The sequence below is a fragment of the Arabidopsis lyrata genome (assembly GCF_000004255.2).
Source record: "Arabidopsis lyrata subsp. lyrata unplaced genomic scaffold ARALYscaffold_5, whole genome shotgun sequence".
NCBI lineage: Eukaryota > Viridiplantae > Streptophyta > Magnoliopsida > Brassicales > Brassicaceae > Arabidopsis > Arabidopsis lyrata.
This window is the reverse complement of record NW_003302551.1, coordinates 3,322,369-3,350,078: the sequence shown is the minus strand read 5'-3', so window position 1 is coordinate 3,350,078 and position 27,710 is coordinate 3,322,369. Positions and strand designations below refer to the sequence as shown.

The window sequence follows — 27,710 nt, the reverse complement described above, 5'->3', positions numbered from 1 at the left end:
GGGAGTGTGTGAACATGAGGTGGCCCTTCTAAATCATCGATAAAGTCTTCATTATTGTTTGCTACCTTCCATGCGTTCGCCTCTTGAATAGCATGTTCTAGCGTATCCTGGGGAGATTCCCGGATATTCTCAAATATAAAGCTATTTCGAGCCTTCCATAGATACCATAGTATCCATGGGAATAAATACCCAATTTCTTCCCCATTCGTCATCCCTTTCACTCTCCAGAAAAGAAAGTCCAAATTGGAGAAGAGGGACTGTCTAGGAAAGGAGGAAGGTAATGATGGGATTGGTGAAAGAGCCCAAGTTTGAAGCGCCGGTGGACATTCAAAGAGGAGGTGATTAATTGTTTCCTCCTCTGCACCACATCTTGGACAGTGCTTCTCCTTACCAACGTGTCGGTAGAATAGAGTATGGTTAGTCGCTAGACAACCTGATAAACATTGCCACACGAAATGCTTAAGCTTTTGTGTAGTTTTTAACTTCCATACTTGTGCCAAAAGAGGAGTGATCTCCGGTCCCTGAAAAGGGTGGTCACAAGTAGGACGGGAAAGATCCCGCGCAGCCCAATACCCAGATTTAACAGAATAGTTACCGGACTTCGTTCCATTCCAACTATAACCATCACTTAAGTAAGACTGCCTAGGACGGATTCCTAAAATCAGAGGTATATCCGATGGATCAATCAACGCATGAAGTCTGTCAAGTTTCCATTGTTTGGAAACAGGATCAATAAAATGATCCACATAAAGATGTGGATCTCTCTCGGCCGTCCTGCCTTTTGTAGGACGAGCCGGAATGTCAGGAATCCAAGGATCTAGCCAGACTCTGGTATTCATTCCTGAACCTATAGTTCGCCTTAATCCCGAAGTGAGAAGGAGTTTTGACGCCAAAATACTCCTCCATCCATAGGAGGGTCGATTGGGTTTTTTAATCTCAAGTGGATCACTATATCGATAGTACCGACCCCGTAGAACACGGCTAAGGAGAGAATTCGGGTATTTGATGAGGCGCCATAGATGTTTTGCTAGTAAAGCAAGGTTAAATTCCTCCAAAGTTCTAAAGCCTAAACCACCTTCTGATAGTTGGGTGCATAGCTTATCCCAGACAATCCAATGGATTCCTTTACTATCTGTTTTTGTCTTCCACCAAAAATCTGCAATGGCACTGCTTAGTTTTGATCTGACGGCTTTTGGAAGGAGGAAACACGACATGACATATGTCGGAAGGGCTTGTGCGACAGATTTTATAAGTATCTCTTTCCCACCCTTGGAAAGGAATTTGGCAGACCAAGTATTGACTCGACTATGTAGGCGATCTCGGACAAAAGCGAAAACTTGGATCTTTGAGCCATGAATTTTCTCAGGAAGTCCTAAATAAGTGCCCATTCCTCCTTCGTTGGTTATACCAAGAGTTCTCTTAATGGTAGTTCAAGTTTGAGCATCAATGTCCTTGCCAAACATCACCGAGGATTTCCGGAAATTTAGCTGTTGTCCTGATGCCCCACCATATGATCGAATTATGGCCTTCCCCTGGCTTTCAAGCGCTTTACAGAAAAACAAGCTATCATCAGCGAAGAAGAGATGAGAGGTCGATGGGCTTGCTTTCGATACCTGGAGGCCTTGAATGTGGCCATTCCATTCTGCCGATTTTAATTGGGCAATTAAGGCCTCCGTGCATAAGATAAAAAGAAAAGGAGAGATCGGGTCCCCTTGTCTTATTCCTCTCGTTGGTTTAATTAAACCCCGAGGAGTTCCATTAAGAAGCACTTTATAGGATACAGAAGATATGCAGAACATAACCCGATCTATCCACGTTCGGGAAAAACCCATCTTCTCCATTAGAGCACGCAGAAATTGCCACTCTACACGATCATATGCTTTACTCATATCCGTTTTAATCGCCATGAACTTCTTTTTACATGCCGCATTTGACCGAAGGGCATGGAAATTTTCTTGGGCAATAAGGATATTATCTGTTATAAGTTTACCAGCCACGAATGCTGATTGAGTCTCGGATATTATATCCGGAAGAATTTTTTTCAGACGAGAGCTAAGCACTTTTGAAAGTACTTTGTAAGCTACATTACAGAGACTTATAGGTCTGAACTCTGTCATTGATCTCGGGCGCTCCGTTTTTGGAATCAGACATATATTGGTCTCATTTAGGCGACTGTCAAAAGTTCCTGAGATAAAAAAATCTTTAACTAGTTGAAATAGGTCTATTCCAACTATATCCCAAAATTTCTGATAGAAGGCAGCCGTTAAACCATCTGGTCCTGGGGTTTTATCAGGATTTAAAGAAAAGAGAGCTTTTCGGACTTCTTCAATAGAAGCCTCTTTAGTAAGCATCTCATTCATCTCTTCTGTAATTATCTCGGGAACTTCTCGGAGTACCGCTGAAAACTCAGTCGGATGTGAAGTGGAGAAGAGAGCTTGTAAGTACTCTACTGCTAGCGACTCAATATTCGATTCTTTGTCTATCCATTTTCCATGTTGGTCTAGAAGACCAATTATTCGATTTCGTGCGCGGCGTTGTTTCGTTGTAGCATGGAAAAAACTTGTATTCAGATCGCCTTCTCTATACCAAGTTGCTCTACTTTTATGTCTCGAAAACATATCCTCTTCTCTATAAGCTCCACATAACTGAAATTTTAACTCCAACAATTCTTCAGTAGATACATTTTCATCATTTTGAGCTTCATCAATTCTTGATTGGAGGCTCTCGATCAGTTTCTCAGAATTAGTGACATTTGACTTCTTCCAACAAGAAATGGACCGGCGGTAATTTTGAATCTTCTTTACAAAATTACCGGACTCACTAATTGAATTGGGCAACCAACCCTCTTGAACTGATTCTTTAAATCCAGGTTTGCCTAACCATCGTTTATCAAACATAAAACGTTTGAAAATTTTTTGGGGGCTATCTTGGATAGACGCTAAAAGGGGTTTGTGGTCGGATCCCCAGAGCTTCAGATACTCCACAATAGTGTGGGAAAAGATATTGTGCCAGTCTTCATTGCCTAGAGCCCTATCTAAACGAAGTTTGATAAGACTCGTCTTTCGACCGCACTTTCGGCGTCCCACCCAAGAGAAAAAATTCCCTTGAAATGGGAATTCAATCATACCACAATTTTGGATCATGGTACGAAAGGGGAGAAAGGAAGACTCTGAGCGGCGTCTTCCCCCTCGTTTCTCATGGCTCCCGGTGATTTCATTAAAATCACCAATCATGAACCATGGACCGTCTCGGGATATACCTATCCTGGTTAAACGTTCCCAGACATTTTTTCGGTGTTGAACAACCGGATCTCCGTAAACAAAGGAAATAAAAACTCGGTTTCCATCAATAACTGTCTCAATATCCATAATTCGATCATTACAAGACAATAATTTAACCGGAAAGTCTTTTAAAAACAACAAAGCAAGTCCTCCACTATTACCAACAGGCTCAACAGTGATGAGAGAATCAAATCCTAAAGAAACTTGAAGATTTTGAAGATGATGAAAATCATTCTTCGTCTCCGATAGAAATAAGAAACCTGGAGTAAACATTCTACACATTTCTTCCAGTCGGCGAGTTGTAAGTTGTGCTCCCGCCCCTTGACAGTTCCATGCAATTATCCTCATTTAACCGACCCGGGGGGGTTTGAGGGCCCACCCGTATCGATTGTTGATCTTGCCATCTTATTCTTCAGAGGTGGTAGGGAAGTTCCACCATCCAAACCCTTCCCAGAAGTTTTTTTTTGCTTCAAATTTGGCTTTGCATTCCCAGATACAAATCCTTGAGTTTTCGGAGAAAAACGGCCTTACAGATTAAAGATTTTTTTCGATGCTGCACCCTAAACATTAATCTGGCCAGATTGGGCCTTTGGAGTTGGGATCTTTTTTACTTTTTCTTTTTTTTCCCTTTTTGCTTAGAGAGGCCCAGGCCCACTTTGGAAGCATTTGAGATACTTTCCCCTTTGGCCACGTCAACCTCCAAAGCCGTGTTCTTCAAATCTTCAAACTCTTCGCCAAGAAGATCATCATCCTCCATAGTTTCTCCTGCATCTAGCAGGGAGTTTTCATTCTCATGATAGGCTATTTCATCATCTTCTTCCCACTCAAGATCTACCTGATCCTCCTCAGCCAAATTTTCGTCCCACTCCGTATCACCAGCTTCCAAACCTTCCTGGTGATTTTCATTGACATCTTCTTCCATGTATTCCTCCTCTTCCCAATTCTCCTGCGGCTCAACCACCATTTGCGAGCTAGAAATTTGAGGAATCTTAGGGTTAACACTTAAGTCATCCTGAATTCTAATTGACTTTGAGAATCTTGTCTCAAGCGGATCTTCACGAGCCTCCCGAGCCGTTTCTTCTTCTTCTTCGATTGTTTGATCATACCAGCTTTTCTCCGCAGATTGGTGATTTTTATTCTCTTTGGAGGCCGACCTCTTTCGAGACATCATCTCCTCCTCTTCTGGTGGAACGGCGTCGAAATTGAGACTTTTTTTGGCGGAGCTTCCAGTATCCGATGAGTCACCCACAGAGGGTTTACCTTTATCTCTCCCGTTCTCTTTGTGATTAGGGTCTGAGCGTTTTGTCAGGTGAAGCCGGAACGATCTATCTTTGAAAAATTCCGGTGAAGAGACACCTTGTTTTGCCCGTAAGGAGGAAGCCCGAGGATCAGAGATAGTTGCTTGCGAGTCTGAGGCTAGGGATTGCCCTGGAGAATTCATTGCTGTCCTCCGTGGTTGCTCATGATGTAACTTGGGAATCACATCTCTTTCTCTTGAAGAAGATTTTTTTTGATTAGGCTCCACAAAGGTATCATCAAGGCGGCGTTTCCGTCCCGAGTCGGAGACAATCACAGTCTCACGGTTTGATTTCAACTCCTTTGTCGCTGGGTGATTAGAAAGATTCTCCCATTGCCGGGGAATTGGAGCTGTGCTCCGGTCAGGCCTACGGTCTGAGACTCGCGAAGGGAACCGGGATTCCTGAAGATTTGTGTGTCGTGTTCTAGTAGAGGATTCCCAATTCTGAGTTCTATTGTTTTCAACACGGCGCCAGACATTCTTGGCTTTAGAGATAGCAGGTTGTTTACCTTCTGCTTTTTTCCTTCGATATTCAGCCTTTGATGAGTCTGTAAGATCTTGTGACGGTTTATCAAGGTTTGGTCGCCACCAAGAAGGATGAGTCCTGCCATTGATAATGTTTTGACAAGCTGGCCTGGGAGATTCAGGAAGAGAAATCTCTTTACCAGAAGATAGCTTGCCTAGATATTTTTCTTTGTCCTTCTCACTTTGTATAACTTCATTTTGGCTCACTGGTTTTAGAGGGCAGGTTTCCTCCTCATGACAGATGCGATGGCAGATCTTACACCATCTGTAGAGTCTCTCATAACGAAGAGCAACCCATATCAGCTCTCCTGTTGGGAGTTGAGTCTTCTTACGGAATCTTAAAGGCTCATCCGCCTTTATAGTAACTTGGATTCTCGCCATCGGAGCATCAACTGTTCTGACCACCCCAAGAGTGCTTCCAAAGTTACGGAAAATCTGCTCCATCCAAAACTGAGAGGGAATGCCTTCAGTGTGGATCAAGAAAGTCATAGTGTTGGGAAAAACATCTCCAACATGAGGTTCCCATCTCTCTAGAGCAAAAGACCACTTATTGAAGTGGCAGGGCCTCCTTTTTAAGATCTTTTGAAGATCTCTTTCAGAGTCAAAGTCAAACTGAAACCTAGAGTTTCCAAGAGGGATTCCACGGACACGTCCCGCAACATTCCAGATATTCTCCTTAGGTAGTAAGGCAATGGCAGTGTCTACACTTCTTCCATCTCGGTGAAACATGCGACCCACAAGGCTGAGCTTGTATCGGGCTATTAGTGCCGAGTTGTCCACTTGTGGTAAGATAACCACTTCATCTTCTTCTTCTAGTTGGTTCCCAGTCAGTTGACAAAAAGAGTTGTTGGAGCTTGACATGTTTAGACAAAGCAAGTTGCAGGTCTAGAAGCTCAAAAACCAACTTAAGAAAGGGAAAACAGAGTAAAGGTGCTCTGAAAAGCAAAGAGCGTCTCCGATGGGTTCACCGGGAGTGTGAGACCAAAGGGTGGTGTTCACGAAAAAGGTCTCCGGTGAGTTCACCGGGAATGTGAATCCAAAACTTGGAAATCACTAGAAGTTCTCCAAGACTCCATTCTATTCAAAAGTTGAGAGCAGATATGAGGTTCTTGAAGAAAGTGGTCTTGTGTTGCAGAGGAAAAAATGACTAGTAGAGAACACCGGAGGTAGGGAAAGAGAAAGGGGGGTGAGAATGGGCCATCGGAAAGATTAGAGAAAGGTGAAACTCCGGTGAAAAATCAGAAGCAATTCCCGAAATAGTTAAAAAAAGTGGTTAAGATCCACTTTTTTTGAAAACCTTTGCTTCATTTAGGTTTTTTGGGGATTGTATTTCCTCTGTTCTTTCTAAAAAATTGATTTTCTGAAATTTTTATGTTCTATAGGTATTTATTTTCTATACATTTTTAATTAATTAATGTTAATAATTTACAAAATCCGAAAAGTAATTATTGAGAATATTTGAATTTATCAACTGTTATTGGTCTACAATTATTACATAGTAGAAAACAATGTACTTAAAATTAGTAATCATTATTGTTTTTTAATTTGTGTAAAAACTCCAAAACATCAATTTTTTAAGAACAAAAGGATTATTTCTCTATATTTTATTAGGTAAACATAACTGAATAAAAATCATATTAATCACTTGAACAAGCTATTTATCAAAGTTTAAGCCATGTTTAGTATGCAATTTATATAAATTTTTTTTTTTCAACGGCCTTTTTTAACTTACAACTCTCTATGCAACTTATAGATGTATGACCAGGGCCGGCTCAGAAAAATTTGGGACCTTGTGCCCAATCAAAAATAATGTTTATATCTTATACGTATGTTTAGATTTGGATCCTTTTTATATAATTTTCAAGAAAATAGGATCCTAATTGCTTTTTGAAAAATGACTTAAAAAAAGTGGACCATGTGTAGATGCACTGTTGGCACACCTTCTAAGCCGGGCCTGTGTATGACTTTGCAACTTATAGATGTATGACAATACCGTATATTTACGACTCACTATTTATTTATTTTTTATAAGTTTGTATATATAATCCGCAACAGAATTGCAGAGGAAATGAACACTAAACATAACATTTTTAACAAACCATTGAACCAAAGGCTTCCATGTATAAATAGTTTAGGGTACACTTCTCTTATAATTTTTAAAAAATCAATAAAAACTGATATTTTACTGCTCATAATAATATTATATCAATCTAATAACTTTTTCATAAGATCATCAGTTACAATAACTTTTCTCCAAATTACTTCAACAATTGTCAAATACAAAAACGGAAAAAATCCTGCAAAAAGGAAAAATATTACTGGACAAAGTCATTGACAGTATTTAGTGGGAAATGAAGTGGCAGTTCTTAGATTTTCAATTACTTTGGATTTTTTTTTTCGCCAATCAATTACTTTGGATTAAATGTGAAACGGTCACTACTTCTCTTTATGTGTTGTTTGGTTACTTTGCTGTTTATGGTTTAGAGATTCATTGTTTGGTGAGAAACCTATGAGACTCACTCACTATCTCTCTGTTATTAAGTACCAAACCAAAAAGTAAATAAAAATAAAAAAGACAAAACTAAAGTCTTATACTTTTAAGTGTTTTCTCATTTCTTTTTTGACCAATTTCGAGATCAAAAGAAACTTTTTTTTTCTTTATTCTTCTCAATTCTGCATCGGGATCTTACTGTTTTTTTTTTAGGGATTAAATTTGTAAATTCCCAAAAGAAAAAAAAAAAACACTGTAAAATTCTCAAAGTCGATACCTTTTCTTTTACAAAGTCGTCACAATTCTCAAACCCTTAATTGAATCCAAGAGAAAGAGAGAATTTTGATTAATTTAAGTCTGGACCCTGAAGTCCCCACACAAGCAAGCTTCGATGGATCCCAAGAACCTAAATCGACACCAAGTACCAAATTTCTTGAACCCACCACCACCACGAAATCAGGGTTTGGGAGATGCTGCTGTTGTTTCCGACGACAAGGACGAGAATCGCAAACCAACAACTGAGATTAAAGATTTCCAGATCGTGGTCTCTGCTTCCGACAAAGAACCAAACACTAAGAAGACTCAGAATCAGAACCAGCTTGGTCCTAAGCGAAGCTCTAATAAAGACAGACACACTAAAGTCGAAGGTAGAGGTCGAAGAATTCGGATGCCTGCTCTTTGTGCTGCTAGGATTTTTCAATTGACTAGAGAATTGGGTCACAAATCGGATGGTGAAACAATCCAGTGGCTGCTTCAACAAGCTGAGCCGTCGATTATTGCAGCCACTGGTTCAGGAACTATACCTGCCTCTGCTTTAGCTTCAGCTGCAAGCTCTGTCTCTAACCATCATCAAGGTGGGTCTCTTACTACTGGTTTAATGATCAGTCATGACTTAGACGGTGGGTCTAGTAGTGGTAGACCACTAAATTGGGGAATTGGTGGTGGTGAAGGAGTTTCTAGGTCAAATTTACCAACTGGGTTATGGCCAAATGTAGCTGGGTTTGGTTCTGGTGTACCAACTACTGGGTTAATGAGTGAAGGAGCTGGTTATAGAATTGGGTTTCCTGGTTTTGATTTTCCTGGTGTTGGTCCTATGAGTTTTGCATCTATATTGGGTGGTGCTGGTGGGAATCATAATCAGATGCCTGGACTTGAGTTAGGGTTGTCTCAAGAAGGGAATGTTGGGGTTTTGAATCCTCAGTCTTTTACTCAGATTTATCAACAGATGGGTCAAGCTCAAGCTCAAGCTCAGGCTCAAGGTAGGGTTCTTCACCATATGCATCATAATCATGAAGAACATCAGCAAGAGAGTGGTGAGAAAGATGATTCTCAAGGCTCAGGTCGTTAAAGGATTGTTTTTTTTTTATCTTCTGGATTTGAAAAGCTTTTGGCTTTTGTTTTGTGATAATATTGTTGTAATTTGTATCACTATGGAGAAGAAAAAGAAAAAGGAAAAGGTTTTATACTGAGTGAGAGTGATAATCTATACTTATTGAAACCTCTGCAAAAACACAGGTGAGTTCAATTTGAGGATGATGATACAAGAGAGTGGAATCTTCAAACTTTTTTTTCTGAGTGTTTGTGACAATTTTTTTTTGGCAGTTGTTGTTTGAACTTTGCAGGTGGAGTTTGTTGATACACAAAGCCAGAGATTTTTTTGTTTGGAGTCTTTAAGTTCCAGAGAGGCTTGTTTTTACTTATTCTCTGTGTTGTTGCTTTTGAATATCAAGAAACCGGCTTTTTTCAATAGTAACAACAATGGTAATGTATACTTGTCTTCCATCACATTTTTGTGGAATGAAGATTATAGCTCTCTTTTGGACTCTGTGTTCTTCTATTGCATCTCCAAAGATTGTTCTCTTTCGTTCGATCTCTCTGAATGAGTTAGAGTCTTTTGTTTAAAGTCGAGTGGAAAACAGTTTGCTGCATGTTCTGATTCAGTGGCTTTGAGCTGCAGTGGATTTGACAATGATGGTAAAGTTCTAATCCTTTAAATCTTTACATTGCATTCATGTTACTGCTCTCAGTACCTTTGGCATCTCTGATTGAGTTTGTGCGTTTTGTGAAGTTAACCGTGCAAAGGTTTTGAATTTGGTAAGAACCTGATTTTGCAGTTGGGAACCAAATAAACAGAAGCCAATTGTTTTTCTTAGACTAGTGATTTACAATTTCTGGTTTTGCATTTACTCTTTTCCATTTAAGCTTTTTCAAAGATATAGTATAAATTGTTCAACGAGTCAAAAAGTTCAAATCACTTTTACTCATTTTGACTTGAATTTGACGGAACCAAGGAAAGAGACTAAGAGAGAAAGGTAAACGAGTCAAAAAAGTTGCTTGATCTCCGATTTGTCCAACCAATTTCACTTTTGAGCAATGATCTAAACTCAACACTAATGGTCCAACTTTAACTCCAAGAGATCATTCCAAAGCCTCCCTCATGATGAGAGTGCAAGACTAATTCTCCTCATAAGTTGCTTACTCTTTGAAATGCCATTCTCTCTGGCACATTGGGCCATGAGCTTGACTTGTCTGCGAATTCACCCGTTTCAATATACAGTGAAGATGAAAACAATAAAACAATAAGGTCTAAGATATGCAGTTTTGTTATTACCATAAGTAAATAAAACATCTTAGCCATGTTCCAGACTTCCAGTAAGCATGAGAGACAGTGTGTGTCCTAAGCAACCTATATAAAAGTGAAGACATGAAAGCTGAGAACTTTACTTAGAGGGCATTCATCTGAAAACGCACTTGGGATAAATTTGAATCCTCTATGCAAACCACAAGATGTGTCTTACACATTAATACCCAACATGGCATACTTTGAGTTCTTACTTGTTGATGAAGTAAACAAGGTCGAAATTGTTGATCTTGTGGATGTGAAGTTAGACTGCTACTATGAGCTCTTGCTCACAATCTATACTGGTGAGTTATATACATCCTTGTAGTCTATGACTATGAAAAATAGTGAGTTTCCAACTTCTAATCTAAATTATCCTTTTGAATTAACTTTCTTCTACTTTTCTTGCTAGGTTTATACAGATATCGAATGGTGGATGTTCTACAAGACTACAAGTGACTAGATTCTACAACAATGCACCTCAATTTAGATTTGTACCTATAAAAGATGTGGAGACAACTACCGAGGAATGCAAGGATGGTTCTTGAATCTTCGGATTTGATGTTGACAGATGTTACATGGTATGCAGGGTATCTCTGCTCTTCCAGGCGATTACGTTCTTTACTGGTAACTCAAAACGGAAAACAAAAATACAATTCTTAAGCTCGGTGATAAGATTTTGATGGAGTGTTTCTATATAGTGGAAGAAACACTAAGCTTTCTTTACAAGAATTTTCGGAGCAAGGATGGTTAAACTGGAGCTCTAGAGATTCAGATTTCGGCTTGGTTTTAGTATTAGACTTGGTTAGACAGGTCACAGGTGTCGTCATCGTCGCTCGGGACAATTTGCAAATTGAGTATAAATTGGCATCCAATTGAAATCTCTGATCAGGGGTTTGCATCTGTTCAGGTAAGTATGATCATTACCTAATTCTTTAGTTTAAAACTTTAGATCATTTAGAAGATTGTTATACAAGTAAACCAGATAGAAATATCAATTATCTGTTTAACCCAATATGGGCCTGAAATAGCCCATAAATACCCACAAGAAAGTTAACCCCATCTCAATATTCGAGAAAAGGGATAAACGTATTAAAGGCCCATTAATAATTTTTATCTGTAGCGTAAAAAGATTCGCCGTTTGTGTATTGACCATTTACACTACGTGACGTTTTTGTGTAGTGTAAACGACGCGCATTCTTTTAAAGAAACGAGAAAACAATATTGACCGGACCAAGTAGAGAAGAGTGATTCTTCGCTTCGATTCAAAGACAAGTTTTTCTTTTGTTCCCTGAGAGATCGAATCGAAGAAATCTGATTGTTGTAATTCGATAAAAATCTGAAATTTCTATAGAAAATCGGAGGAGATGGACAACAAAAACGTCGTCGTTTGTGACAACGGCACCGGTGTAATCTTCTTCTCTCTTATATCTCTTTGCTTGAATCTGATCAATCATCATTCCGTTTCTTTCTGGGTTTCGTTAAAAATCGCACCTTTTCCTCTTCTTTGGGTTTGTTTGGGATCTAGTTATCTTAAAGTTGCAAAATTTGAAAAACTTTCATGTCTTAGCAATGTGTAAGATTGTGTTTCTATTGAAATCGAAGCTGATCCATGAGATTTCTCTTAATGGGTTGCCTCAAGTTTATGTGTTTTGAGTCTCTTATGTCAGATTTTGTTGTTGGCAAATTTTCAGTATGTCAAATGTGGATTTGCTGGAGAGAATTTCCCAACGTCGGTTTTCCCGTGTGTCGTGGGAAGACCGTTGCTTCGGTATGAAGAATCACTCATGGAGCAACAAGTCAAGGTTTGTAAATATGTGACTTAAATAAGCAAAATCAAATCATTGTTATCCTTTTGGCAAAGTTGATATGCGTAATTCGATTTCATATACGTTTTGGTTTTGTTTCATTTTAGGATATAGTTGTTGGGGAGACTTGCTCTGAGCTTCGACATCAATTGGATATAAATTATCCTGTCCATAATGGTATTGTGCAGAATTGGGAGGATATGGAACATGTTTGGGATCATGCTTTCTATAACGAATTGAAAGTAAATTTCTTCTCCTGCTTCTTCTTGCCATTTTTGTCTCGGTTACATAATTCTTGACTTACTCTAAAACCTTTTTTGTTATTAACAGATCAATCCATCAGAGTGTAAGATATTGCTCACAGATCCACCTCTTAATCCCTCCAAGAATCGTGAAAAAATGGTAGGGTATTCTCAAGTCTTTGTTTAAAAGAAACGGAAAAAATTGCGTTGATGGTTGTTGAAGTAGTAGCTTATTTATTTTTTATAACAGATTGAGACAATGTTTGAGAAATACAATTTCGCTGGCATTTTCATTCAAATCCAAGCCGTTTTGACTCTCTATGCTCAAGGTGCTTATGGAGATTATTGAAGGTTTAGATTTTCTTTCGTGTGTTTATATAGTCACCTGTGAAAAGTGTATGCGTACTTCATTGATTTTTTTTTTCCTGTGTTGAACTCTTGGTTTCAGGTTTGCTAACTGGTTTGGTTATTGATTCTGGTGATGGTGTTACTCATGTGGTAAGCTACAAAACTGTGTAATTTTCAGATTGAATATTGCTTACAATAGAAAACTTAACCGTCTTCACCTCACATCTTAGGTTCCGGTGGTTGATGGCTACTCGTTCCCTCATCTTACCAAAAGAATGAATGTTGCTGGCAGACACATAACAGCGTATCTCGTTGATCTACTATCTCGACGAGGGTGAGAAACTGATTCATAGACTCGCATACATTTTGATGATATGGAGATGTTTTAAATTAGCTAAACTAAAAGACTGTTTGTTCAACAGATATGCGATGAATAAAACGGCTGACTTTGAGACGGTTAGGGAAATTAAAGAGAAGCTCTGCTATATAAGGCAAAGACCTCTTCACAGCTTTTCTCTAATATCTGTGTAGTAATGCATTACAAGAATAGGAAATAAAAACTATTTGGTTTGTCTTTGTTTGCAGTTATGATTACAAGAGAGAATCTCAGCTTGGCCTTGAGACAACCATCCTTGTTAAGAATTATACTGTAAGTTCTCTCTTCTGGTAGGAACCTGTCAGGAGTGGAAAATTTCAAATTTCTAGGGCAAATAAAGGCAAGAAACAGAAACTAGCATACGTTAAGCTAATAGGTATCTAAACTCAGGATCAGAACTAAATAGATAGCAGATTCTTGGCGAACTTGAGTTTGTAGAGATATTTGAAGATACCTGCTTTTGTGTTTTTTGGTAATGAAAAAAATGATATTATCATCCTTTGTTTTCATGCCATCTTTTCTTTGTTTTTGGGCGCTATGTTTGGGATTGGTCATCCGATAGTGGATAAAGTTCATACTTGTGCCAGTTGCAGCCTCAAAAGTTGATAATATCAACTTTTTTTTGAAGTATCAAATTAATTTTTTTTGAAGTACTTATCCGTTGTCTTTTTGAACTGTGATCAGCTTCCAGATGGGAGAGTCATAAAAGTAGGCACTGAAAGATTCCAAGCACCTGAAGCGCTGTTTACACCGGTAAACCTTAATCGCCCACTTTGCTTTTCTCTTTCTGAATTATTTTCAACCCTCCAAGAATTTTGAGGCTGATCACAGAACAAAATCTTTTTTTCAGGAACTCATTGATGTTGAAGGTGATGGAATGGCAGACATGGTTTTCCGTTGTATTCAAGAAATGGATATTGATAACCGCATGATGGTATGTGCTTACTCCTTACTTCAAAAGAAAGATCCAAAACCAATCATATATTGTCTTAAAACCATTTGCTCTTTTTTCACAGCTCTACCAACACATAGTTTTAAGCGGAGGAAGCACCATGTACCCAGGATTACCTAGCCGGTTTGTATTCTTTTTGGTTTTTCATAATCTAACAAGACGCTTGATGGTTTATGTTTAATGTCATGTATGTTCTCTTTGTTTCAGTCTTGAGAAGGAAATCCAGGATCGGTATCTCGATACAGTTCTAAAAGGAAACAAAGATGGCTTGAAGGTAAAAAAGATATCCTGATAATGCGCTGTTCACTTTCAGTCATTAGCTCAGTTTTTAACATTTATTTTTCGGTTTTTCTTATCAATCAGAAACTCAGATTGCGGATCGAAGATCCACCGAGGAGGAAACACATGGTATACCTCGGAGGTGCTGTTCTTGCAGGAATCATGAAGGTAAAGAAAAGTTCAATGCTATCTCTCTTTTAAACACGAAAGCCTTTAGTGAAATTATGATAAGAGAATTCGGATTCGATGTTGCAGGACGCACCAGAATTCTGGATCAATAGAGAAGACTATATGGAAGAAGGAATTAATTGTTTGAATAAAATGAGCCAAGCTTAAAACTTTCAAAAGCAAAACTCAAAGCTTGTATCCCTTTTTTATTACCGTCAGGATGGTTTAATTCCGTTTGTGAATCAGTATTTTAGGTTTCAAAGTTTGAGTACAATTGGTTGCGATTAGGGATCCAAAATACAGTAAAACCTCTGTATTGGAACCATTAAAGTTTATTAATTTATAGTTGAAACAAATTTGAGGAGCCCTATTTCTTGCCACACAAGGCAAGATCCCTATTGAACGGTCTGAAATTCAAAGCATTAAAACCATAAACACAGGAATTAGACCTTTGAGACTTAAATAAGACCTGATCCGTTGTGGTTCTATAACCAGGAATGTTGCAAGAAGAAGCCGAGAAGTTTCTTCTTCCGATCAAACTCGCTTGACAAGAACTCGCGAGGCTGTCTACATCAGCACAATCTAGAGAAGATATGGCTACCTTGTAGAGTCCAAACTCGTTGGTGGTTCTGTTAGCAGAGAATGTTATAGTCTCTCTCGTTGTTGACGAAGCTTCTTTGAATCTGCAGACTATTCTCACTTCCACACCTGTGTCAAGAAACGTTAAGAAACAGAGTTTTTGCAGAGAAAATTAATCAAAGAGAACTTTTTATTTTGAGTTACTACCGGACATGAAGTAACTGTGTTTAGAAAAACTGTTGTTGGAGCAAACATCGCAGTAAACAAAACCCATTATAGTGATTTCTGCATCTGGTTTTGGTTTTGGTGATGAATGTTTTGGAGATAGAGAGTTTACAAACAGAAATTGCAGAAGAAAAAACAAAAACATTATCATTGATTTTTTCTTCATCTTGAACAAAACACGTTTCAAGTTTGGTTTATTTGTTTATGTGGTTGATGTAAGAGTTGGAGAATATGTGTGTGAAGGAAGAAGAAATATAGGGAATTAGTTTTCAGACAAGAAGAGATGGGAACAACTCTATGAAATAGCTTCATGGTTCCTTTCTATATATAGAGAGAGTTATACAAACGTGTCTTTTAACAATAAGGTTGGACATGAAACGGATATCCTGGAAAATAAATAGTATAAGTATATGCAATCCGCTTCCTTTCGAATTATTCGCAAAATTTTCAACAATCCGTCGGATATATGATACACTTGGTGATTTACTCAAACTAGCTAATAAGTGGATAAATATGTGAAATTTACCTAAGTTTTTTTTAAAAAAAAAAAAAAGTATAGGATAAAAAAGAAAGACTAAAAACTAAAAAGGTGGCAAGGGAAAAGTGGTGTTTCTTATTCAAAAGTATTAAATATTAAAAGATACTATACTTTAAAATATAGTATTAGTGTTATATATTTTAATGTTAATAATTTAAAAAATATAATTTTTCTTCATTTTGTAATTGTTATTATGTATCTTGAAGATACAAAAATGGAAATAAATATTATAAATTTATAATATCATGTATATATGTAGCAAATGGATCGGAACGCATATCCGAACTTTTTTTTTTTTAACAAATATATATTAATCATCGCATATCCGAACTTTCTAACATTGCTATTTTTGATTTGCTCTGTTTTAAACGAATACTATATTTGTGACATCGGAATACTATATTTTATTATTCGTTTTGTTTTTAGTAGTTACGAATACTGAAATTCGGATTGAATTAAAGTAAATACCATATCGAAGCGGATCTAATGAATGATTTGTCTTAGGCCTACAAGACAATCACAGAGATAGTGATGGGAGAACAAAGAAAGGCGCATTTGGAGTGAAGATTATAAATGAGAGGAGAGGAATAGAATTAAAGGCCAAAGAAAAGAAGACAAGATAGTGGAGAGACACTGAGTGAAAGTGAAGGTTATAAATGAGGGAATTAAGTGGGAGATAGTGAAGAGACAGTGATAAGTTAGGTGAAAGGACATTTATTGAGATCTCATGCTCTCTGTTTCTTTTTGGGTTTTGTAACTACATCCCCAAAAAATTGGCTTTGTGGAAGTGGAAAGTGATGAGAAAGGTGATGCCACTTGTGTCTAATTATGTATGGACCATATAGTACATATCAAAGTGTTTGCCACTCAAGAACCAAATTGCAATCGTTTAGTAATGGTTTTCATGGTAGGTAATGGACTGAATAGAGATGTTTGGATACAGTTTTCGGCGGATCTCGATAGAGAAGAAACAGGTCTAAGATATACTAAAGATTAACAAAACCATACAAGAATGTTTACAAAGATACTAGAATTAGTTTGTGGAAACAAAAGAGAAGCAACAAACTCTTATCTTTATAAAGGATGCTCCAAAGAAAAGTTTTTCATCACAACTCAAAAGAAACAACTCTAATAGACTAGCTTTATAACGCCATTGATGAAGATTTCTATGAACTTGTGAAGAACATATCGAAAATGAAGCGCGGAAATGGTAGTTTATGTTTTAGGGTCTTTTAGGACAAAACCACAGAGAAGCAAAACTTAACTCTTTCAAATTTTTAGACGGGACTACTTGTTGTTCTCACATTATGGTACATGAACAAAAGCTTCTCTGTGGGGCTTCTTCCTTTTCGATTTTTTTCTCTGTAAGGGAAGAAAAAACAAGATATTAGGCTCAAGAAAACTCTCAAGCATTAATTCCACAAACAAGATTTATGGAGATTAGAAAATAAATGTGTGTAAAGAACAAGACCTGGTCTTGCTTTTGTTGGAGACGGTTGCACGACAACATGCATTGTAATGACGGATTTAGGGAGATCATCAAATGGAGCTTTACACTGTGCAACCGTTTTACCATTCTCCAAAATCTTACCAGCATTTATCAACTTGATGTCACTAGCTGATTTTGGAACAATCTTCTTGTCTACGCATTCAAAACCCTCAAATTCAATTAGTCAATAAGGTACAATAGGAAACAAAATGAGACAAATGCAATTTTTTGTTGAATGCACAAGAATAAGAATATGAAATTCTGCTAACAAGAATCAGAACCGTATTCGTCCCTATAGTCTCTAAAGACATGTTTTGTAGTTTAAGACAAGTGATTAGTAAATACAATCAGACCAATTCAAAAGCCTATGCCTAATGTTGATCTTTGTCTATCAAGCCACAATTGAAGAAACTGTTAAAACATAGATCACAAGATCGAGTAACCATTTAATAAATAGATCAATAAGGAACTTCCTTCTTGTATTTCTAGTTTAAGACCAGTGATTTGTAATCCCATCAGATCCTATGACTTATGTCTGAACTTTGTCTATCAAACCACAAGTGAAAAAAAAAAATGGCTGAAGCAAACGTTCTAAAGCCAATTCTAAAGCATTCAAGAGCACTTCTATCGCATTTTGACTTCTTTCTTCACGAATTAGCCGAAAAAGCAAACCAAAAGACTGTGCTCGGTGCTCACCTTTAGGCCATTCAGAGACAATTCTCTCCTTGAGCATTGAGACTGTGGCAGTTGGAGAGTACTGAAACGGGCCAACATCTGAGCCGTCATATAACCGGAATTTAAGTTCTACCAAATCTTCCTGCGGCATTTGATTTCTCTTTCTCCCTAAACAAAACACTCACAAGATTGCAGCAGAAAGAATTCACACAAATGAGACCTATAAGAAGAGGACAGAGAGATTCTCAAATTCAAAGAATCAATAATGAAATTTCAGTTATTGTCGAAATCAAGAACTTGGACCAAAGAACAAAAAGATTCAGAGAAGACTAGTAATAAGAGCACAGTCAAAATTTAAAGAAATCAATTAAGAAATTTCAGTTATTGTCCAAATCAAGAACTTGGACCAAAGGAACAAGAAGAACAAGAAGCAATAAAAAATCAAAACTTGTAAATCATCTAAGCAACCTAAGCTCCTAAACCGTCACATAAAGTTAACACAAAACACACAAATCTTACCCGAAATAGAGACACTCAATCCAAATGTCAAAGTGTGCTAGGTCTTGCGTCTTGGGAGTGGGGAGGATCAAGAAGTAGGAGAGAAACCCTTAAAAGGGTAAATGACCTAATCTTCAAGTGAAGCTGGTAAAAATCCAGCTAAGAGATTGCTGCTATCTGATTCCTATAAAATTTTCTGATATATCTTTCGTCAGGATTGCCGCGTTACAGGGAATCCCTGACGAGTAAAGAAATAAGATAAAAAGACGAAAAATGTGGAAAAGTATGTTTCTTTATTAGTCAAAAGCAAAGCCCTGTCGGCGTCTTGACCAGAAGACTTTAAAAACACGAGTTAAAACTTGGTCCAATCTGTCTTCCATGTAAATTTCAGAGAAGAAGAAAATTTGAAATCTATCGAATCTTCCAACAATAGTAAAATCTCAGAGCAAAAGAAGGGATTTTTTTATGAAATGTTTACAGAGATGAAGCCTTTTGATTAGTACGCACAATTAGAAAGCATACAAAGCACATTTTAAGAACGTAAAATCCTAATTATCAAAAGACCATTAAAACTATATTTAACAAAAAAACCAAAAAAACAAAGCGAGCTTTTTCCTATATTCACCCCCTATAACAGATTTACTCTACTGCCGAGTGACAGGTGTAATAGGCATTGATGAGTTAATGCCATAGAAACCATCTTGTCCCTGAAACTTCTGGTATGAATTTTCCGATGGAGCAGAGGTTGTTGAAAGTTGAGTGAGCCCAGGAACCCAAGGAGGACCTTGATCTTGTTGTTGCTGTTGTTGTTGTTGCTGCTGCTGTGTTGTTGCAGTTGTGGTTGCTATGGTGTAGTTGAATGGTGTGTGGTTTACAGGACCAGGAGGCTGTAAGGGCTGCAAGAACTGGGGTTGAAGCTGGAATGGTGGTGGTGGTGGAAGCGGTGGTGGGGGTGTGGTGGATGATGTTGTTGCAGTGTTCTGTTGGTGCAGTGGGAGATAGGACTGGTCTTGGTTTTGAAGCTTGGGTCTTTTCTCTGGTGGGTAGTCAACGGATGATAGAGTTTCTGTTACAGCAGGTGGTTTGTTGTTTCCGATGAGGCCTTCGGAGGCTAAGGATGAGAGAACATAGGAGAGCATCTCGGCTGAGGAAGTTGAGGCAGTTAGCTTAGCTACCACTGCGGCAGCCGCAGTTTTTCTTGGGTCTTGAACTGCTTGAGTTGGGTTTGAAGCAAACATAACAGGTGCAGATTGTTCCACATCACTGTGTGTGAAGCTTTGCGGTGCTGCTGCAGCGGATGGAAGTTTGATGGCTTCTTTTGACTCTTCTTCTTCTGTAGCAGGAGGCTGTGAACTACCACCATGGTCTAGAAGCTGTCTGCAGAGATCACCACTTCGGTCTGATTGAAACCGAGCAATCTGAAATCGTAGCACGAAAGAAATCAATTTAACTAAATAGCATGAAGATAAGGCAACATTTTGTTTGGAAAAGCAACCAAGACCCCTAATTAGATTTGAGTCTATCTTCCTTGAACAAACTCACTAAACAAGCTCGAAAGCTAGACCCGCATGTCTCGGAAAGTATTACTGATAACGTTGTGATGTATTGTGTAAATCGAAATGTATAGAATGTGTGAGTAACAACAGATATCACATTTGTCGGTAATAACTCATACCTGAAGGTGGTTGCGGACTTGCTCCAGCTTGAGTTCCTGGACAAAAACAATAACAAGGTGAGGTTTCTGGCAGGAGCAACTAAAGATGTTTTTTTGTAAGAAGTTGTATAAATGTAAACCTGTTCTTGTAAAGCTTCTCTCAAATGTGAGACAAGACTTGTTCTGGATGTCTCCATTGCCCCTAGGTGTTCGATGCAGTCTCTCAATATGGCATGTTGTCCCTGCAACTCCTTTACCAACGCTGGCCCAGGGGTGTGTCCTGTTTAAAGCAATGCTCAAGAAGTAAGATAGTGAAAAGAACTTCATATGATTCTTGAACAAGCCATGGGTTTTCTCTATCCTAAAAGTAAAGAAGTGTGATATATCTACAAGTAGTTACTATAAAGACCAGTTCAACCAACTGTTGTAAATTTTCTTTGGGATCAAAAGTAACCATAATGTGTCGGACTGGTTACTCTGGTTGGTGACTGGGGGCTTATAAATTTGTGGATTCTCTTCCTAATGGTTGAAGTAAGTTCTCTCACCACCATTAAATGATTTAACACAAAAGATAAGCTGAAGATTCCTATCAACTGGTTAGAGCCACCATGTAGAAAGGAGGATTTTGGTTAGAATTATTTGGAAACACGAGAAGAGCATCATGGAAGTAAGAATCGGAAGTGTGGTGGTGTATTAAGATCACTCATAGACCGGATAGACCAAATGAGTTGAGCTTTAGAACAAACATATGTAGAAATCTACAGCTATGTTGATTGTTACTTAATTAGGAAAAAAAACATATCAATACATTTGCAGCAAAGTAGCAGCCAATGGACGGTAATACCTGAACTAAGATCTCTCTCAACCTCTTGTGTTGTTTTCTCAAGGTAACCAGCAGCATTAGTACATTTTCCAACAATAGCATCCTCATCAATTTGTACACCATGAAGAACTTCAACGGCAGACACTACTTTCTCCAGTGTAGATCCATTTGCCTGTCTCTGAGGAACAGACTGCAAAAATGACAGAGATAATTATGTGGTTAGCATGGAAGAACTCGAAAGCAGAAATGAACACATAACACTGGACCTTAAATACTGGTACGAAATTGCTTGTACAAAAAACTCAGACTTACGAGCTTAAGTGGCACGAGATTTCCATTTCTGGTTCCAATTTCAGGCTGCCTTCCCAGAAGTTCTTCTTTAAGAATTTGTCCACGGGATCCAAAAACTTTCCTTTCTTCCCATATATTAACCTTCGAGAGACAATTACAATAATCAGTAATGCAGTTCTCATGTCAAATTCCTTACATCATTATAATAACTGGCATTTCTATGTTCATTAAAATCCCAAACAAAGAGAAATTCAGAGAGTGGTAGATAAAAAATTAACTTCACGTACCAATCGACGTGCAGATTTTCTTCCAAAGTCATCACCATTTTCAATCATATCACGAAGAGCATCAGGGAGTACTTTCCAGAACTCACCTACAAACTCTGAACCTTTTCGCCTGCTATTCTGCAAGATATCATTCGCGAGGTACAAGTATGCCAAACGTTGCTCACGTGGGGCACAGTGAAACTGCCTACCCCATGTTTCTACAACATGCTTTGCCTTGTTCATGTGAAAGATACACCAATGTGATAAAGCTGTATAACGTCAAGGAATAGATACACCAGAACAGTATACAAGGCGAGGGAAAAATAAACACATCACATGAGACTAATCAAAGGGAAACTATTTCACAATAAAAGCAAGCTGGGAGAGTTTAGAAAATTATCCAAGTATATCAGACACCAATATCACTGAAACTCAAAATTGGTATAAACTACTGTTCCAGTAAAAGAAAATCCTGGGGAATTTAGATATAATCTGCTTGAGAAGAGATACCAACACTCTCTCAACTTATACCATTGTTACTCATTTACTTAGATAGCAATTCTGTCTAGTCTTTTCAAAGCACCCATTCAACTACATGAACCAATGAAATTACAGAGCTTTACCACAACCAACATTAGATATACAAAAAGAGGATACTCTCTATGCTTGCTTGAGAATTGTTGAGCTTGGCAAGCTTCTCCACTAATATCTGAGCATTAAATGAACTACCCATTGCTTCAACACCAGCTCAAAACCCAGTGTGCCTTCACAAATCTATAGAGAAACAAAGAAGATACTAGTCAAAAACCCTAGAGTCATCATCAATTGAAGCAATGAAAAAGAAAACAAAAAAGGTCAAAAATTTTGAATACTATTAGAAACAATTGAGCATCAGAAGACAAAAATTCGATTCATTGGCTAATATATTATGGAAAAAGCCAGGATTTTTTCAAGTACACGAGCACTAGCAGCACAAGTAATTCATAAGACTAAGCAAGAACTAGACAATATGACAAGGAAGTGCATAAACAAGACTAGTTAGTGGCTATAGACATCAAAGCTTGTATAAACCCTAAAGAACTAGAGATAACCAGAGACCAATTTCAGTAGAAAGAAAATACGAAAGCAACTAGCGCGAAGAGGAAATTACAGAGAGAATCAATCAGAAGAAGGAGATTGTTGCGATGAGGCTAACATTAGCAGTGAAGTGGGCAACGAAAATCACGGTGAAGAAAACGGCGCCGTTCTCCGATAATGTCTCCAAAATCCGCCGGAGAAGTTTGAGCAGTTTGGGAAATTTTGGAAATAATCTTCGTCGTGGTTAGATTTGGATGAACCACCGGCGATTTCTTTATAAGTTTATGGGCCTAAGTCTCATTATTGGGCCAAAGCCCATATCTATGGTTTTGAAAGTTAGTAATTGACACGTGTTAAATCTATCGATTTTAAATTTTGACACAGTATTAAACAAAAAATTTCTTTTATTCATTTAAAATAAATATAAGGAAACTATACACACATGTCAAATTTATCAACGTGTAAAGCCAAAAAAAATTTATAAGGAAATTATACGTATATATCTTATATGAAATAATTCTAAAAATCTAAAGAAGATAAATATAAGGAAACTAGATGTATCTTACGAAATAAAAATAAAAATTTAAGGAAAAAAATTATAAGGCAACTATACATATATATCTTTTTAAAAACAATTTTTTAAAAGTAAAGAAGATAATTATAAGGAAACTATATGTATCTTATTAAATAAAAAAAGTAATTAAATAATATTTACTAATTCTAATTTAAACCTACTAATAATATTACTGTTTCCTTAAAATTAAAAAAGATTTATGAAATTATACAATCTTATTATATAATATGATAATTAAAAAAAATTTACATCAATTATTAATCCTAGAAGAAAAAAGATTCTAAATACTCATTTTTATAGATAAATAAATAGATAGATAGAAAAATTAAGAATATATGGCGATTGATGCAAATTAAGAATTATGAACGGCGGTAGACATAAAATAGAGTTGTTGTCGAAGAAGCTCGACCCGATGTCGGAGGAGATAAAGAAGGTGGAGAAATAAGAGCAGTTGGGGAAAGAGGGGAAGATACGGTAACGGTGGTGTTGCTGTTGATGACGGTGGTTCAAGCTTGGTGGTGGTGGCGGTAAATGTTGATGAAGGTGGTGGGTCGGAATTAGCGAGATTTAGTATTTATGGTGATGATGATTGTTATAGTTGTGAGATTCAGTTGTGGTGGTGGCCTGGTGGGTTGGAGTAGTAAGACTCGGTGGTGATGTCTGACGAAAGAGAGAAATAGTGATATGGAAAAAGAAAAAAAAACATGGTGGTGAAGAAATCAAACGAGAGGGAGAGAAAGAAAAAAGATTGAGGAGACCGAGCAAATGAGAGAAAAAGAGAGATTTGAGGCTTCTCGCCGACGAGAGGAAAGAAAAAAGAGACAACGAATAACTCACAAGTAATATGGGCCAAAAATTGACAAAAACCATATAGCAAATAGACATTGTTTAATATTATTTTCTTAATTTTTTTTTGCTCTTAGGTTATTTAGTGCATATTCCCTAATTCCTTATGAATTTGTCTTTTGTTTTGAGAATTTTTTATATTATCAAGTAAAGTTACATGATGTGGTAATAAACTGTCTCATATTTTCTCTTTTCGTATTGTCACAATTTTATAATGATGCCAAGCTTTTTTTAAAAAAATCATATGTTTACGTAACTCAAACCATATATATACATATTATGTATATATCGTTTAATGTTTACGTAACTATATTTTTTTTTATTGTCACAATTTTGTTTCCATCTTACCCACATTGAAATTAGAAAGTGTTATACACTTTTTGACGCAGTCGGAAAACCCTAGGTTAAGCAAGCGCTAAACCTAGATTGAAATGAAGTTCGCTAGCGACGAACTTAATGATAAAACTCTGGAATCCACCAGAAAAGGGTCTGGAATCCACCAGGAAAAGAGAAAGCTCTATGTTCTTATTAATTAGAATCAAAAACATGTCCTGTAAATAACCTAGGATCTCTATATATATATAGAGAATAAAACCAAAACATAAAATAGAAAACCCTAAACAAAATAGAAAGCGTGAAATAAATAAATATTAAAAGAAAAGGTAAATTCCCTAAATTTTTCCTACATCAGTCTCCTCCACTTCTGAAGAACTTGTCCTCAAGTTCTCTTCTGAATAAAGAATCCCATCTGCTTTGTCCCGCATAGGAGGGAAGTCATGTAAATAACCGTCTGAATCTAACTCTCTCAAATTAGTTAGAATCTCTGGAAGGTCCTCTGGGATTGTTGTCTTCTTCTTAACAACACTTATCAACCCATTAGTTTTTTTGAAATTCGCATCTAGCCTTTTCTTGTAATGAATCATAACTAAGACGTTTGATTTCTTTCTCCTTGGATTCTCTTCCTTGTAGTGCTTCTCATGTTCATGTGCAATTAACGTCTTGAGATTCCTTTGAACCACTAGCTTCTATTCTGGAGTAATTAACATCTCATCCATTTCTGAAATTCCATAGAATAATAGAATATCAGTCTTCACATGATTGCTTTGTTTATTCCCTTGATCAACTATCTCGTCCTTCACGAGTTCTTCTTTAGCATCCATGTGAGAATCATAATTATTATGTAGATTCTCTTGACCAATCTCTTCCTTCATGGATTCTTCATTAGAACTTGTATTTTCATCAATCACAACACGACTGTTTTCTCCTCGTGGAACCCGAAGTACTTCCTCTCTAGTTTTTTGTTGATATTTAATCTTATTGATTAATACCTGCATATGATGTTCAAAATCAATTCCACTCTGTAGATCTTTAGTTGATTTTTCTCTTCTGCCTCTTTGTTGATTTGTGTTGTTGTTGCCGTTTCTGATCTCGGTTGTCAACAACGTCATCTGATTGGTCAAAGCAGTAAGAGCCGTGGTAAGAGTCATGGTAATAGTCGACGCAAAACCCTCGAAATCTGCTTTGGTAACAGGTTGATCTCCCATATGGCCTATCAAGCTTCAAAAAGAGACGGGAGAAAGCCTGCTCTGATACCACTTGACGCAGTCGGGAAAACCCTAGGTTAAGCAAGCGCTAAACCTAGATTGAAATGAAGTTCGCTAGCGACGAACTTAATGATAAAACTCTGGAATCCACCAGAAAATGGTCTGGAATCCACCAGGAAAAGAGAAAGCTCTCTGTTCTTATTAATTAGAATCAAAAACATGTCCTGTAAATAACCTAGGATCTCTATATATATAGAGAATAAAACCAAAACATAAAATAGAAAACCCTAAACAAAATAGAAAGCGTGAAATAAGTAAATATTAAAAGAAAAGGTAAATTCCCTAAATTTCTCCTACATCACTTTTTCGATGGATGTAGATAATTTATTAAAATTCCATAATACATATATGAACATTTATAAAATATTATTCAGTAACATATAATAAACAAAACTACAAATAGTATTTTATATTGCACATGCATAATTAATCTATATTTAAAAATAATTAAAATACTACATTTTCTAAAATTAAAACGTATTTTTATATAATTTTAGTTAAATTTATTAAAATTAAAATTAAAAATAACAATTTCGACCAGTAACCCGTGCAACGCACGGATCCATATCTAGTGGTTTATAAAGGACGCTTTACGAATCCTATGGGCATTTCATAGCTTGGTGATAAAAGTTAAAACGATGTCATTGAGGTAGTTTTCCAAAGCTTCTTGGAAAGAGTTTTAATTTAATTTACTTACAAGATTTTTGTGGACTATTGTTTTTGTTATTGTAAGATCAAAAATGATTTTTTTTTATTTTTTAAATAATATCTTATTTTAATGAGAAGTTGATGTCTTTCTCATTTGGTCTTTTGTAACAGTGGAGCTTTCAAATAATCTAGAAAACATTCATGTTGAGGGACATTTGTCAAAACAAGATAATTTTTCAAATTTTATGGTAGACGAAAAATTTTGTAAGCTTTTTAACAATGCAGATTCCCATAATGCAGAACAAATTATCATAATTGAAGACATTGTTCAAAGTATAAAAAACCTAAAACCCCAAGTGTAAATTTACTTGTTCATATAAATATAATAATCATCAAAGAAAATATTAAACAAATATAAATATTCATTTTGCAAACCAAACGTATGTAGTGGACTACCCAGTATACAGTCGTTTAAGCGACCATGGATGAAGTTTCTATCGTGAGTGGAGTGCGGCTCTATGTGGAGTTGTATTGAGTCTTGAGCTGTGTTATAAGATGAAATATTCAAACTCTACAGTTCTTTCTACTGTTTCATTTGTTTCTTGTTTAGCAAGATGTGAACTTGTGAACTTTGAAGAAATCTCAATTCTGTGACAACTTTGTTATTGATTGAAGAAAAATAGATAAATCAAATATAAATATTCATTATTAATCAATTATCTCACTATATATTATAGGAAAAATACTAAAACTTATTAATATTGTATATTAAATAAAATTTACAATAAACTAAGATCATTAAAAACATAAATTATCATACTATAAAAGTATTGATAATTGTTAATCAATTATTATTTTTAGTTTTCACACTATATATATATTATTTTTAAAAAATTGTGAAATTGAAATTTAAAAAATTGTGAGTTTACTATAGACTAATTTTCATATATTGAACGTAGGAGCAAAAACAGCACAAATCATTCATATGCAAAAGTTTTTTTTCGGTGTAATGTTAGTACTAAAAAAATTAGATTGAAACCCAGGGTCCATGGATAGAATTTGTAGGTTTTGATTGAAGTTAGGAACCCTTGGCTTCCCTGGTGGATATAACAACCTATGCATTACAAACAATAAATTAAAACTTGTATATATGATTTAAGCAAAATGTAAAGAAACCCATATATAGCATAGATTCAAAACCTAATATCATAAATAATCTAGTTGAAACAACTATACTTCGAAGTTAAATAATGATCACATATACTAAGAATGTTATAATTAATTAGTAGATAGATTTTTTTGTAGTATTAAAACTTGAGAAATTGTTAAAAATACCCCTTTTTCAATACCCCTTTTCAAAAATGCCCCTTTTGAGAGTCCATTTTTAAGTTTGCCCTCTTTTAATTTTTAATGACCATTTTACCCTTATTTGAAACAAAATTAGGTCCACAAAATACAAAATATTTTTTGGCGGGAAAAGTGATCCCGCAATTTTCCCGCCAAAAAATTTGTAAAAACCTTTAAAATACCTTGTAA

The 27,710-nt window shown here is 36.5% G+C and overlaps 5 protein-coding genes across 7 annotated transcripts; 2 read left to right on the top strand and 3 right to left on the bottom strand.

Moving 5' to 3' along the window:
• Window positions 1–7,823: 7,823 nt before the first annotated feature.
• LOC9313078 (transcription factor TCP20) lies at window positions 7,824–9,419 on the top strand. The gene is made up of 2 exons (XM_021026560.1): window positions 7,824–9,109; window positions 9,197–9,419. Exon 1 carries the CDS (start codon window positions 7,986–7,988, stop codon window positions 8,940–8,942), a length of 957 nt encoding a protein of 318 aa, XP_020882219.1. The 5' UTR covers window positions 7,824–7,985; the 3' UTR covers window positions 8,943–9,109; window positions 9,197–9,419.
• A 2,008-nt stretch (window positions 9,420–11,427) lies between these two features.
• On the top strand, window positions 11,428–14,671 carry LOC9311420 (actin-related protein 2). Its single transcript, XM_021026300.1, has 15 exons — window positions 11,428–11,623; window positions 11,909–12,019; window positions 12,130–12,264; window positions 12,353–12,424; window positions 12,515–12,593; window positions 12,713–12,762; window positions 12,843–12,946; window positions 13,035–13,103; window positions 13,198–13,261; window positions 13,673–13,741; window positions 13,839–13,922; window positions 14,005–14,063; window positions 14,148–14,214; window positions 14,304–14,387; window positions 14,475–14,671. The coding sequence occupies exons 1-15, from the start codon at window positions 11,582–11,584 to the stop codon at window positions 14,553–14,555; spliced, it is 1,170 nt and encodes a 389-aa protein (XP_020881959.1). The 5' UTR covers window positions 11,428–11,581; the 3' UTR covers window positions 14,556–14,671.
• Window positions 14,672–14,699: 28 nt separating this feature from the next.
• On the bottom strand, window positions 14,700–15,564 carry LOC9311419 (pollen allergen Che a 1). The gene is made up of 2 exons (XM_002875305.2): window positions 15,174–15,564; window positions 14,700–15,095 (listed from the first exon to the last, which is right to left on the bottom strand). Exons 1-2 carry the CDS (start codon window positions 15,355–15,357, stop codon window positions 14,755–14,757), a joined length of 525 nt encoding a protein of 174 aa, XP_002875351.1. The 5' UTR covers window positions 15,358–15,564; the 3' UTR covers window positions 14,700–14,754.
• Window positions 15,565–16,691: 1,127 nt separating this feature from the next.
• LOC9311418 (membrane-anchored ubiquitin-fold protein 4) lies at window positions 16,692–18,697 on the bottom strand. 2 transcript variants are annotated; one of them, XM_002875304.2, is made up of 4 exons: window positions 18,413–18,697; window positions 17,915–18,113; window positions 17,201–17,371; window positions 16,692–17,091 (listed from the first exon to the last, which is right to left on the bottom strand). In XM_002875304.2, the coding sequence occupies exons 2-4, from the start codon at window positions 18,042–18,044 to the stop codon at window positions 17,030–17,032; spliced, it is 363 nt and encodes a 120-aa protein (XP_002875350.1). In that variant the 5' UTR covers window positions 18,045–18,113; window positions 18,413–18,697; the 3' UTR covers window positions 16,692–17,029. The 2 variants fall into 2 exon arrangements, with proteins under 2 accessions (XP_002875350.1, XP_020880795.1); XM_021025136.1 differs by having other exon boundaries at window positions 17,915–18,061; window positions 18,413–18,632.
• Window positions 18,698–18,821: 124 nt separating this feature from the next.
• LOC9313077 (UPF0400 protein C337.03) lies at window positions 18,822–22,752 on the bottom strand. Of its 2 annotated transcripts, none has more exons than XM_021025134.1 (8): window positions 22,576–22,752; window positions 22,083–22,199; window positions 21,447–21,694; window positions 21,181–21,300; window positions 20,890–21,058; window positions 20,186–20,325; window positions 20,067–20,102; window positions 18,822–19,809 (listed from the first exon to the last, which is right to left on the bottom strand). In XM_021025134.1, exons 2-8 carry the CDS (start codon window positions 22,156–22,158, stop codon window positions 19,036–19,038), a joined length of 1,563 nt encoding a protein of 520 aa, XP_020880793.1. In that variant the 5' UTR covers window positions 22,159–22,199; window positions 22,576–22,752; the 3' UTR covers window positions 18,822–19,035. The 2 variants fall into 2 exon arrangements, with proteins under 2 accessions (XP_020880793.1, XP_020880794.1); XM_021025135.1 differs by having other exon boundaries at window positions 22,621–22,752.
• Between the last annotated feature and the right edge of the window lie 4,958 nt (window positions 22,753–27,710).